The 13,977-nt window shown below is 28.7% G+C and overlaps 1 protein-coding gene across 1 annotated transcript; it reads left to right on the forward strand.

Moving 5' to 3' along the window:
* Nucleotides 1–12,269: 12,269 nt before the first annotated feature.
* On the forward strand, nucleotides 12,270–13,977 carry LOC107840886 (disease resistance protein RFL1; the record flags this gene model as incomplete). Its single annotated transcript, XM_047396610.1, is given in 1 exon segment — nucleotides 12,270–13,977. A coding segment is annotated over 1 exon segment (1,407 nt), but the record flags the coding sequence as incomplete, so codon positions are not given.

The raw sequence follows: 13,977 nt of genomic DNA on the forward strand, positions 1-13,977 counted from the left end.
AGGCAAATCTTCTCCAGTTTGAAGACTGTTATTAAATGTAAATTTCAGATACCTATCTGACCCTTTTTGACTCTTTGTATTGAATTTCTAAGTGAATATGAACCGCTATATTTATTGGGGTAGTAAAGCATGCGTGCCATCAATTAAATATTTCTTGATTTCTATCATAATTAGGGTATAAGGGTAAAAAAGTAAAAATACGCAAGAAATATTTGAAATCTTAAGGGCGCGCCAAATACAAAAGGATCAAGTATTTTGGAACGAAGACAGTATAAAGCTAGCTTGTATTTCTACTTTTAGTTAGTTGTTTTTTATGTTTTTAATTTTCTCATATTTGATTGACTTAAATAGTTTGAATTTTTTTTTTTTCAAATCAACTTATATATTATTGACTGTGTACATCTTATCCTCTCTGCTTCTTCGGAGGTAGCGGTATGAACTGTGTACATCTTATCCTCACCAAACTCCACTGTGTGGGATTACACTGGGTCTGTTGTTGTGATTGTTGTTGTTGATTTTTCGATTTAACTGGATTTTTTTTTTGGAAAAATCAAAAACCAAACTGTTTATTCAAATTTTTAAAATTTGACATTGAAACCAATCCGAAAAATAAAAAAAAACAAAATCAAAATTAAATTTTGATTTGAGTTTTTGATTTCTTTGACTTGAACCAAAATATGCCCAATCCTACATGCGCTTGTGTAATTTCCACTTATGAAATTATGTAGAAATATACCTCATTGATATATTAAAAAAAGACCTTGGCCAATTTGTTGTACCAATCACAAATTTTGTGTTTATATTAGCTGTGTGCCGCTAATACTTTGTGGGCTAATAAGTCAATTAAGATATACTAATATAAGGGTGGAGGATCAAAACAAATCTCTAGAGGTTTCGGAGCAAAATCGTTATTTTTAAAAAAGAAAAGGACATTTTTTGACCCATAAAGTGAATATGACAACTATCAAGACTACCTTTAATTTACAAAAAGTATTAAGTGGCAAAAATGCATCTAAAATTATTTTCTCTTTTTTGGAGTTTTATACTAAGACACTTGTGAGTATGAGAAACACACCTAAATTATTACTCATTATTTTAAGAAACACACCTCAAAATTAACAAAAATCAATTAACAAAATAAAAAAATAACGTATTAGCAAAAAAGAATAAAAATATTCCACGTGGATTAATTTTTTAGGGCTAGACACACCTAAATAAGTTTGTAAGCAAATATTTGGTCTAGTCAATTTTTACATACGATACTTTTCTTTTTAATCCGTTTGAAAAAAGAATGATTTCTTTCTTCTTTGAAAATACTTTAATTTTCAAATGATTTTGCAAATTCACCTACACTCTTGCATGAATCTTCCAAGAATGGTTTTGCAAATTCATCTACACTTTCATCGACATTGTTTGTTGATTGGGAGGTCGAAAGCTAACCATCGAGTCTCTAAACTATTCGGACAAATATTGTTGGTTTTTTAAAGAAAGACGGGGCAACGAAAAGGGAGTTAAAATGGGTTAAAATGACTCTCAAATGATTGAATAACTTTTAATAGCATTCAATAATTTTATTGAGCATCAAGGGGCTTTAAATAGCCACCTTACAATAGAAAAATCAGCAACATTCAAAATATAAACTAACTAAATTGTCTCAACAAATCAAATAACATAACTTAAATTCAAAATTTAAATTCATCCTAAATTATTTAACTTATTTTGCAAAAAACTAGTGCAGTAACTTAAGCAATTTTCAGCACATACTTCATGAAATAATTCATGCATATTTGTTCTAAAGATTGAGAATGTTATGTTAGACAGTTAAAGACATTATCTGCAAAATATTGAGAATGTTATGTTAGACAATTAAAGATAAATTATCTGCAAAACATTGAGAATGTTATGTTAGACAGTTAAAGATAATTTATCTGCAAAATATTTTCAAAATAATCAACTAACAGACGTACTGTCAAACAAATAAAAAAGACATAAACACAAGCAGATACTCAAACTTGGCCCCAACTGGCAATTAAACACTCCAACTTTGAGTTTGCACATCTGGACACCTTCAAAACATATGTGTCACGTTGCTATCGAGTGACCACTAGAGAGACGGAACAAGTTAGAATGTTTAGTTGCCAGTTGAGATCAAGTTGGAGTGCACTCTCAAAGTTGGAGTACTTACTTGCTAGCTGAGCCTAAGTTTAAGTGTTTGTCCCATAGGTACCAAGAATATTTTTTGTATTTGTTTACATTTTCACGTGGCAAAAATGATTTTGCAAAATCATCATTATAAAATAATGGCATGAATGAACCAATCTATTATGATAATGACATAAATGAACCCAAACTTTTAAATGCGGTAACATAGATGAGTCAAACTTGTAACAAACGCCATGAATAAGTCATTTCTAATAATTAGCATATTTAAGTCTTTTTCCATAATGAATAGATAACGTATGAAACTCATAATAATTAGGATGTGTTTATTTTCTTAATAAACAATCTTTCTAACATATTTATTTTCACTTTTTCTTTTTTAAAAGAGATATATCGAAAAAAAAATCTGAACCGCATATTTGTTTCTTTTTCCTTTAAAAAGACCTTGACTTAAACCAATTAGTCCATTTATAACACTTGCTTCTCTCTTGATTATTTTATTTTACTTCCACTTGAAGATAAAAGGTAAATATTGAATTTCACTATATTTTTTTATTTGTATTTGATAACAAATTGACTTAGTTCAACTTCTTTTTTAACTCTTATAAAAAAAAAAGTCATACTCTACAAATATATACATTTCCATGTTATTAATGGATTTTATTTTTTATTGTATTTGACACCAGATGTGACTTTTGAACATCTTAAAAAGGCAAATTACTAATTGGTTAATTGTTTTCAATATAATTAAAAAAAATATCTACTTAGAAATATATCAATTTATGTTATATAATCTAATTTTTAGATCCTAACAAAATTGTTTAGTCAGCTAAATACACATATGGTCAAACAAAATTATTTTTATTTTTTTGTTACATGAAAATCATTTATCATTAAAGTTTATTGTTATATAAAAGTCATCTATATTTAAAGTTTATCATATTAAATTTTTTTTTTTTAATCTGACCCTGTTCATCTCTCTCTTAACCTTTGTTCTTAATAATTTCTTCTTTAACCACATCCTGAAATATTCATCTGGCAAACAACATTCGTCCTTTACTCTTTGATTTCGGCGGACTATTAAAGCCAGGACTCCTAGGAATTTACAAGTTAATTCATCGTTGTTATTAAAAAGTTAAGAGGTTAATCATATACTAAGGTTAAGTTTTTAAAGAAACAAGATTATTTACATGAACTACATAATCATAAGCATATAAACATAAACATTAGCATATTTTTGGCGGGAAAAAGTAAAGCTTAAATGAGACTTACATGATATAACTGAGAGGTTTCCCTTTTGGGAATCCTAAGGACTTTTGCAAAAACTTGAAAACTTTTATTAAAACACACTTATTTTTATACAAACAGAGTTACACACGGAGGACAGTTTGGTGTTGAAGGAAAGGTTTAACCATGAAGGGGAGAGGAATATATTGTGAGGGATTTTGTTCGGCTCGTTCTTTCATTCTGCTTCATCTACTAAAATACATGTCTTATATAGACATAAGAGAAAGAAAATGAATGGACTAAACTACACTATGTGACCTAGAGACAAATGGCCGTCACTTGAAGATGAGATTCTTCAATAATGCAGGTCGGGTACACTTTTGGGTCCCATCGTCAAATGCATTATTGTTTCTTTTGACAGACGCGTGCTTCAACAGTTTTTCCCATTTTTGGAGGGTAGTGATAAAGGAAGCACCCTGACACGTTACAAGACTAATGTGGGCATACCCACGTGATACACTATATCTTTACATCATACCATACTGCCTGATGCTTATTCTTCCACGTATCTATCTTCTCTACCCTTTACTTGTCTTTGTTTGACTAAGTGTCCAAGTTGTGAAATGCGACAGAATCAAATTTCATGCTTGAGTCATCATTTTCGTTGGGATCCTGTGCATCTTGGAGATAAGCAAAGCTGTCATTAAATTCATCTTCTCCTTCTTCTGAACTTGCCCTGTTCTCACTATCATCTAGATTGTTCCGATTATCCATGTCTGGGACAACTCTGTCTGTACTTGTGCTTAGGTTGTCTTTGCTAATTATATGTTTATCTGATTCTTGACTATTGAAAAATCTTTCTAGAGTCTGTTTTATTATAGTCTTTTTTCTTTTCTAGAGTCTGTTTTATTATAGTCTTTTTTCTTTTTTGAAATCAAAGTCTTTTTCAAAGTATTATTACAAGTTCTGGGTAATTTTTGTTTTGATGAAGTACAACCTTCATCTTCACTTTTTGGCAAAGTGACAACCATTAACGAATTTAATGCGTCTTTATCGGCTACCGTTTGAACTGGAGTAGCTGTACCTCTATCCGATACAGTGGATTTCTTAGCATTCAGTGGGGAATGCACATCCTTCTCATCCATTTTGTGTTGAGATGGAGAACTCGGAGTCTGAGTACTTGCATTAGTTTAAGAAATATTAATATTGTCTTTCAAAGTCTACACTTGTTCCTTAAGTCTAGTATTTTCAAGAAGAAGGGCCTCTTTATGGGCATTAAGTCTCTTGAAAGCTTTTGTCATTATTGAACAATGGTCACAAAAAATTTTTTTGCCTGTATCTTTGTGGATATTTTATTGAGGTATTTGGTTTGGGCTTTGTTTGAGGGCTGGAGTTATGTAGTAATTTGGCCCAAGACATCCTCTAGCGTAATTCATTGCTTCAGAAAAATCATTAAAACCTTTAAAGAGTGGGTTTCTAACCCCATTTATAGAGTCTTATACTTCTGTCTAAGTTTGGAAAACTCCATTAATTTTACCATGTATGACTATATAATATTTAAATCTATTTTCTCTACTTTTGTCTGAAAAGTACTGGCATAAAGCATTCGCTGCTGCTACAAAATGTCTAGTGTCTCTCTTACTATGTGCTATCCATAAATTATCTATTAAACATCTTTGTGGTTTGTCTAGAACACAGTCTGGGTTGACTCTACATGATAAATTACATGATGGATATGAGATTAAATTAATTTTTCTGAAATAAATCCTCTCTATCATTTCTACTGAATTTTGAGGTCTAAATTTAATATTACCTAGTAGAGTCTGCGCGTAAGAGTCTTGAGCTGGGGCTTTACCCTTGTCAGATGGCTGTGGACCGATTGGTCTCATGCTGAAACAAATGTTAATTAATCTATTTAGTTTTAATCTGTAATCTACTTAACTGATCTGCTAATCCATTATCTTTTCCTTTTACATATTCGAATACAATATTTTTATAAATAGATATGGTATCCATGAAATTAGGCCATCTTCGTTTACTACTAGCTTTATCGTTTATTTTTTTTTTGAAATTTTACTATTGCCTCACAGTCAGTTCTTACTAATACCTCTTCTTTATTTAAGATGTATAATTTGAAACTATTTAAACCATGTATTATTGCTAGCACTTCTAAATCTATGCTACTCATGTTTCCTTTTTCTTTGCATTAACCGCTTTGATATGCACATATTTTTTCTTCATTTTATTACTATATTTATTAGGTATTGCTTTTAGAATAGTTCCCCATCCTAGTTTGCTTCCATCTGTCTGGATAATTAAATAATTTGACTCTAAGGGGATCTTTAGATCTGGAATATTTTTGACCTTTTCTGTAATTTGTTGTACTAATTTAATGTCTTCTATATTAAAATATTTCTGTCCTTTACTGCTAGCTCCCTATAACATTTCACTAAACTAATCCAAACACTCAACCAATAGATTATAGTACAGGCAATGTACCGAGAAGAAGAGCAATTAGATTAAATCCAGATAGAGAAATCAAAGAAAATATAAGAACAACAGGAAGAAGTATGCCGATAGAAGAGCCTATTAAATTATAAGAAGGAGGTAGTAAAGAAAAAATATTAAATATAGCAACACACGATTCATAAATGTGGGATATAGTAGTAGATTTATGAAAAGGAATAGTAATAACAGACTATTTAAGACACTACACAGAAACAGACACAAACAATGTATAAATATATGAAAACTTTCTTAGGAGAATGTATAAATATATGAAAACTTTTTTAGGAGAATTTGCAAAAGCTACATGGGAAGCTTTCAAATCAAATTCTCCACATGAGTTTCAAGATTTATTAGCATTAGGACTAAATCCTTATAATTTTACAAATAAAGTACATAATTTACTAACAGGACAAGATCCAAATAGTGGTTTATTAGCGCTACAAAGAAATGCCTTAATAAAATTAGAACAATTAAGTATTTCAAATTGGTTACACATAAAGAATTTCCTAAAAGACTACTTTTACTATTGTACAATTAGCGGAAATACTTTTGATGACGAATTAGGTAAAAAATTGTTTCATAAATTACCAGGAGCTTTAGGAAGAGAAATAGAAGATAGATGGAACAAAAGAGATTGTGTAATTCAAAATCCAAATGCTAAATGGACTATAGGACATAAAATACAACATGTTATGGATATCCTAATAGAAAAATGTACAAGCATACAAATACAAAAACAACTAAAGAAAAACGAAATGAATTTCTGCATATCTATTATATATACAATCCAAAATTATGATAATGACCAAAGAAAACCTAAAAAATATAAAAAGAGATACAATCAGAAACCATACCATCGTAAAAGATATTTCTTGCGCAAATCAAAAGCCAAGAAACCATACTTAAACAAAGATAGACATGTCAGAAAATACAGTAATGATAGAAATTCTAAAAATAAATTAGAATGTTATACATGTGGAAGCATAGATCATTTATCAAATCTATGTCCCAAAAGAAATAATAGTAAAACTAGAAATTCTCAACTAATAGAAGATTTTCAAGAAACCCTATTAAACCTAGATGAATATATGTCAGATAATGAAAGTATATATTCTATAATAAGTTTTGAGTTAAATGATGGACCTAAATCTGATTCTTCAGATTCATAAGAAGATAATTTAATAAACGAATGAGGACAAAAACAGATGAGTACTGAATTTAGATGATCTATTAATTAACAATCTAATGAATGTTACACAAGAATGTATACATAATTTTCAAAAACAAAAGGGAATAGACAGTAATCAATGTAGCATATGTAATTGGTACCCTAGTAAAGAAAATAGAGCTAAATGTAAAAAATGTTATATGAAAGCATGTGTAAATTGCATAGAAAATAAGCTAAAACTAAAAGTAGAACCAGAGATAATTAATGAACAAATACAAGTAAACAACCAAATTACAAACTTAAGAATAGCAACTTTAGAAACCAGAGTAAATGATTTAGAATAGAGACTAGTTGCATTAGAAAAAGAAAAAGCTATAATAAATGAAGATGAATCCAATACACAAAAAACGATACAGTTAGAAGGAATCTTTTATTAACTGGCCTTTTTAAGTCTTCTTTTTAATTAAATGGACTATAAGTTTTTTTTTTTTTTAAGAAAATGATACATTGTTTAGACAGATCTATTATCTATCTGATCGATATATAGAAAGATTGATTATCGATCCGACTTATATATAGACAGATCGATTATCGATCCGACCTATATATTTACAGATCGATTATTAATTCGACAAATGAGAAAATAGAAGTAGTCTATTTTGCTAATTGAAAACTTGAACGGACTTAATAGCCAAATTTTTTCAGTGGTTCATTTTGCTAATTGAAAACTTGAAGAGGCTTAATAGCGAAATTTTTTCCTGTTTCAAGACTCTTATTAAATGTAAATGTCAAATACCTATCCGATCCTTTTTCTCCCTTTTTGCCTCTCTGTATAAAATTTCTAAGTGAATATAAACAACTATATTTATTGGAGCAGTAAGAAGTGCATTCCATCAATTAAATATTTCTTGATTTCTATCATTATTATAGATTAGTTATTAGGGTATATGAGTAAAAAGGTTAAAAAAAACACCTTCTATCATTGAAATCTTAAGGGGCGCGCCAAATAAAAAGGATCAAGTATTTTGGAATGTGGACATTATAAAGCTACGCTTGTATTACTACTTTTAGTAATACAAGTATATTTTTAATTTTTTCATATTTGGTTGACTTGAATATTTTAAAAAATATTTTTCAAATTAATTTATTTTTTAAAATTTAAGAAAAATGGCTTTCCTTAAAAAACTAGGGAAAATATTTTTCAAAACTCTTTTTCAACCTCAGTCTCAAGTTAAAATGTTCTGTAACTCTCAAAATCACTCATTCCTTCCCCGACTCCCAATCCTTTACCAACCCACATAAAAAATATATTTAATTTTCTTAAAAAACTATTTCAAATTCTTTTCTTACCCTATTCCTTGCCCGGCCTCCACCTCCTACCAGCCTCCCCTAAAAAAAATATATAATTTTTTTTAAAAAAATTTCAACCCCTCCTCCCTCGCGGGTCCAAAAAAAATAAAATTTTAAAATTTGCTTTAGAATTTAATTTTTTTACCCCATACTCACTCCCCTACCCGACGCCCCCCACCCCACTAGTTGCTCCCCCCTCCCCTTTTTTTTTTTAAAAAATATTTTTAAAATTTATTTTTTTAAAAAAAAATTCGAAACTTTTTTCTTACGCCACCCCTACCACGTATCCTGACCCTCCCTCACCCCCACAGACCTAGCAGCCCCACTTCTAAAACAAATTATTTTTTTCAATTTATTTTTTAACAAAGTTTCAAAACTTTTTTACTACTACCCATCCTTCTTACCCTATTCTTTTCATTACTTTTTGTTAAATATATACAAATACTTCTAATATTTTCTACTAGCTAAACGGACACAAGAATATAAGTAAGAAACAAGTTATTTTTCTAGAAAATATTTTTCTACATATCAAATACATCATAAAAAAAGTATTTTTTGAGATCAAAAATTATTTTTCTAAGAAGTCACGGTGTGTCACTAGAAGCGCACACCACACCATCGACATCCCCGCTTGTTGACATTTGACATGCTTGCTCCTTAATTTTATTATATCCTTTCTAATTAATTATTATATGTCATTTACACATTAGAAAAATTAATATTTAATAAAAAAATAAAATAGACTTTTATTACATGTCTGCTTCAGTTATTTCAACCATAATTTACTATATCATTCCTAATTAATTATTATAACTCATCTAAGTATTAAAAAATTAATGATATTTAATGTTAAATTAATTTGATGTTTATGAAGGTCACTTAATTTTTTGACAGGTATCTTTTATAGTAATTTTGTTATATCACTTCTTATTAGTTATTATAAGTCATTTAAGACACGATTATACTATATCACTCTTAATTACGAGTAATTATTATGGTCATTTAACCATTGTACCACTTAAATTGGAATAGATAAATCACAATAATTGAAAAATTAAATTATTTAAAAAATATATTGAATATAAATGCCAAAAAAAATTGGACAAGGAGAGTAACATATATTATTTGAAAATTGCATAAAACATTATAAATTACAATAGTTAAAAACTTGAACTATCTAAAAAAATAATTAATGTGTTATATATTTACAAAAGTACGTAGTAAATTACAATAGTTAACAACTTAAAATATCTAAAAAAAATAATTAACCTGTTATATATTTCAAAAAATACATAAAAAATATATTAATCACAGTAATTAACAAATTAAAAAATTTAAGATATAAAATATTTGGTTGACTGTCAAAATTATATTAGTGTCACTTAAATATGAATAGTAAAAAAAGTATTACAGATCTCAACAATATAAAATTTAAATTATTTTTAAAATATAACTAATGCCACAAAAGTTGGGACAAGAAAAGTAACATACATTATTTAAAAATTAGATAAAAGGTATTTTAAATTACAACAATTAACTAAATTAAAATATTTTATTATATATTTGATAATTACTATGTGAAAAGTAAATCAAAACAAATTAATTAATTTTTAAAATTATATGGGTGTCATATTAAAAATTTAAAATATTCTTATATAAATTTCATTAATCTAAATATAATAATATATGTCTAACTAGGAATTTATCAACCAAACAAATGAAGATTTTAATTAAATGATAAAATTATATATGACGTAAAATTTTCAAGGATCAACATTGGGCTCGTATGTAGCACGGTAGCCAACTATAGGTCTCCTATAATAGAGAGTTGGGCGGCTGAAGAAGATCTCCGTAGACATTTTTGCTTCAGCTGCCTGCTCCGTGATTTTATTATATCATTCGTAATTAATTATTATAAGCTGCTTATATTTAATTAAAAATAAAATAAATATTTGACATGTATGCTTCAGTTGCTTCAATTGTAATTTTACTAATATCACTCTAATTAATTATTATAAGTCATTTTAATATTAAAAATAATATTTAATAAAAAACTAAAATATATATAAAATGATAAGTTAACTCTTGATGTTTTAAACTAACTTCACGTCTTTTACGAGGTTCACTTAAATTTTTTTCATAAGTATTTTTATAATCACCTCTAATTAGTTGTTGTGAGTCATTTAAGACATGTATGTTTCACTGCTTTATTCGTGATTTCACTATATCACCTCTCATTAATTATTATAGTCATGTAAGCATTATGCCACTTAAATTGAAATAAAAAAAAGTTTATAAATCACAATAATTGAAAACTTAAATTACTTAAAAAATATAATTGACTATCAATGTTACAAAAGTTTGGACAAGGAGAGTAACATATATTATTTGAAAATTACAAATTCTATTGGTTTCACAAAAACTGAAATGAAAAAATTAAAATATACTTAGCCCGTTTTATTTGAAAAACAGTAATATAGCTCCATCGATTTTTGCTTTTCATACTCTTTATTAATTTATACATTTGTAGAGTTTAATTTTGATCCTAAATTAAATTTTTGAAATAAAATTATATATTTGAATAATAAATCACAATAATTAATAATTTAAAATATTTTAAGAATATATGCAAAAATTACCCTGAAAAAATAATTTTATTTAAATTTTAAAATTCAATATATGTCACATTAATTAATACGATCATTATTATAATATTAATTTATGATAGATATTGGGCCCGTGCTTTTGCACGGCCTTCTTCTAACTAGTACTCCCTCCGGTTCATAATAATGAATTGTTGGATTTTGGTACACATATTAAGGAAAAAGCATTAAAGACATAAATCTAACACAATTTTCCGTTTTTAACCCCAAAAAAGAAAAAGTTGACCTTGTAATATCTTTTCAAAAGTTAATTGGTTGTCAAATCATAAGAACAAATTTGAATAAAAAAAATTCAACGATTCACTTATTTTGAAACACCAATAAATACTCCAACAATTCACTTATTCTGAAACGAAGGAAGTATTATATAACTTGGCTGAAATAGCTCTCCATCGACATGTCTGCTTTAGCTGTTTGCTTCGTGATTTTACTATATTATCTCCAATTAATTATTATAAGTTACTTATATATTAAAAAATTAATAGTATTCAATAAAAAAGTAAAAATAAATATCTATGACATGTCTGCTTCAGTTGTTTCAATCATAATTTTACCAATTATCACCCTAGTTACTAAATATTAAAAAATAATATTTAACAAAAAATAATATATGTATAAGATGATAAGTTAACTCTTGATGTTTTAAATAAACTTCATGTCTTATATGAGGTCCGCTTAAATTATTTTTTACAAGTATTTTTTATAATCACTTCTAATTAATTGTTGTGAGTCATTTAAGACAAGTCTGTTTCGCTGCTTCAACCATGATTTTACTATATCACCTCTAATTAATTATTATGATCATTTAAGCATTATGCCAATTAAATTGGAATTAAAAAAAGTTTTATAAATCATAATATTTAAAATTTAAATTATTTAAAAAATATAATTGACTAGCAATGCCACAAAAGTTTGGAAAGGAGAATAACATATATTATTTGAAAATTACAAAATCTATTTGTGTTGTATACATTGAAATAAAAAAAATTAAAATACACTGAGCTCGTGTTATCTGAAAACAGTAATATAGACCCATTGAATTTTGTTTTCACACTATTTATTTATTTCTACATTTCTACAGTTTAATTTTGATAGTGAATTAAATTTTTAAAATAAAATTATATATTTGAATAATAAATCACAATAATTAATAATTTAAAATATTTTAAGAATATATGCAAAAATTACCTTAAAAATTAAATTTATTTAAATTTCAAAATCCAAAATATGTCTCATTAATTAATGTGATTATTATTATAATATTAATTTATGATAGATATTGGGCTCGTGCTTTGCACACGCTTCTTCTATATGGTAGTGAGAATAAACAAGAAGTGCTTAAAGGAATATGATAGAAAAGTTAGTTTTATTGAGAAAATATCACATTAAGATTTGAATTTGAATTATATTCAAAATAGTTACTATTATAATTTTATCCACAGCAACTGAACTACTTTTGGATGGTTCTTTTGTTGCAGCACTTTCAGGAATATCATGGAAGCTGTTGCTGGGAAGGTAGTTGAATATATAGATCAGGGGGGTAGATTTTTGATAAAGAAGATTACGAGTTGCATAACCTTTGGAGAGGATTTGAAAACTCTGGAACGAAATGTACAACGATTATCAGATAGAACAGTCGATATGAGGACAGAGATTGAGAATCAAGAGCAATCTGGGAGGAAGAAGAGGAAACAACAAGTTGAATCTTGGCTTAACGAGGTTGAACTGCTCGAAAAAGATTTACATGAGTTAAAAGAAGCAGCAACAAGAGGGAAGAAAAATATAGGTGCTTTGAAGGAGTTGAATGGAAGAGTTGCAGAAGTTGAACAAAGAGGAAATTTTGGAGAGCTCATGCTTGATGTGGATGGAAGCGAGGAGTGTCCAATGCAGGTGCAACCAGTTCAGGAGGAAATATCAAAACAGAATATAGAAGTGATTTGGATGTGGTTACAGGATGAGAATGTCTCAAGCATCGGTATATATGGTATGGGAGGGGTGGGTAAAACCACTTTGGCTAAACATACATATAATCGTCTTCGTAAAGATAGTCGTTATCAAGTCCACTGGGTTACGGTCTCTCAAGGGTTTAGCATCAAAGGATTACAAGACTATCTTGCGAAAATTGTGAAGCTGAACCTATCACATGTGAAGGATGAAGACGGAAGGGCGGACCAATTAAACTGGGCATTCAAAAAAATTAAGAACATTATTGTTATCATATTGGATGATGTCTGGGAGCGCCTTAGCTTGGAGAAGCTGGGTAACCCTCTTGGTGTGCAGGGTTGTAAGATGATTCTAACAACTCGCTCGTATGAAGTCTGCCAAAAGATGGGTTGTAAAAAACTACTCAAAGTGAAGAAACTCAATGCTTCTGATGCATGGGAGCTGTTCCGGAAGAGTCTAGGATCTGAGACTCGGCTTAGTCCAGATATCGAGAGAGTTGCCGAATCCATGGCAACAAAGTGTGAGGGCTTGCCGCTTGGGCTCATCACTTTGGCAGGAAGCATGAGAGGGGTGACTGATATAAGGGAGTGGAACAATGCTTTGAATGAATTCCCTGATGATATGGAAAATGATGTCTTCAAGGTGCTGAAGTACAGTTATGATCGGTTGAGAGATAAAACTATGCAAGAGTGCTTTTTGTACTGTGCTTTGTATCCTGAAGACTACAAAATTGGTAGAGATGAACTAATTGGTAAATTTATCATGGAGGATCTGGTGAAGGGAAATAGTAGGGAAAAAGAGTTTAACCATGGCCATACGATATTGAATAAACTAGTGAATCTCTGCTTACTTGAAGCAACTGCCGATGACTTTGGAGATGAAGCAGTAAGGATGCATGATCTACTCAGAGAAATGGCATTGCGGATCACAACTGATAAACCAAGGTACATGGTAAGG

Source organism: Capsicum annuum, chromosome 9 (assembly GCF_002878395.1).
Source record: "Capsicum annuum cultivar UCD-10X-F1 chromosome 9, UCD10Xv1.1, whole genome shotgun sequence".
NCBI classification, from domain to species: Eukaryota; Viridiplantae; Streptophyta; class Magnoliopsida; order Solanales; family Solanaceae; genus Capsicum; species Capsicum annuum.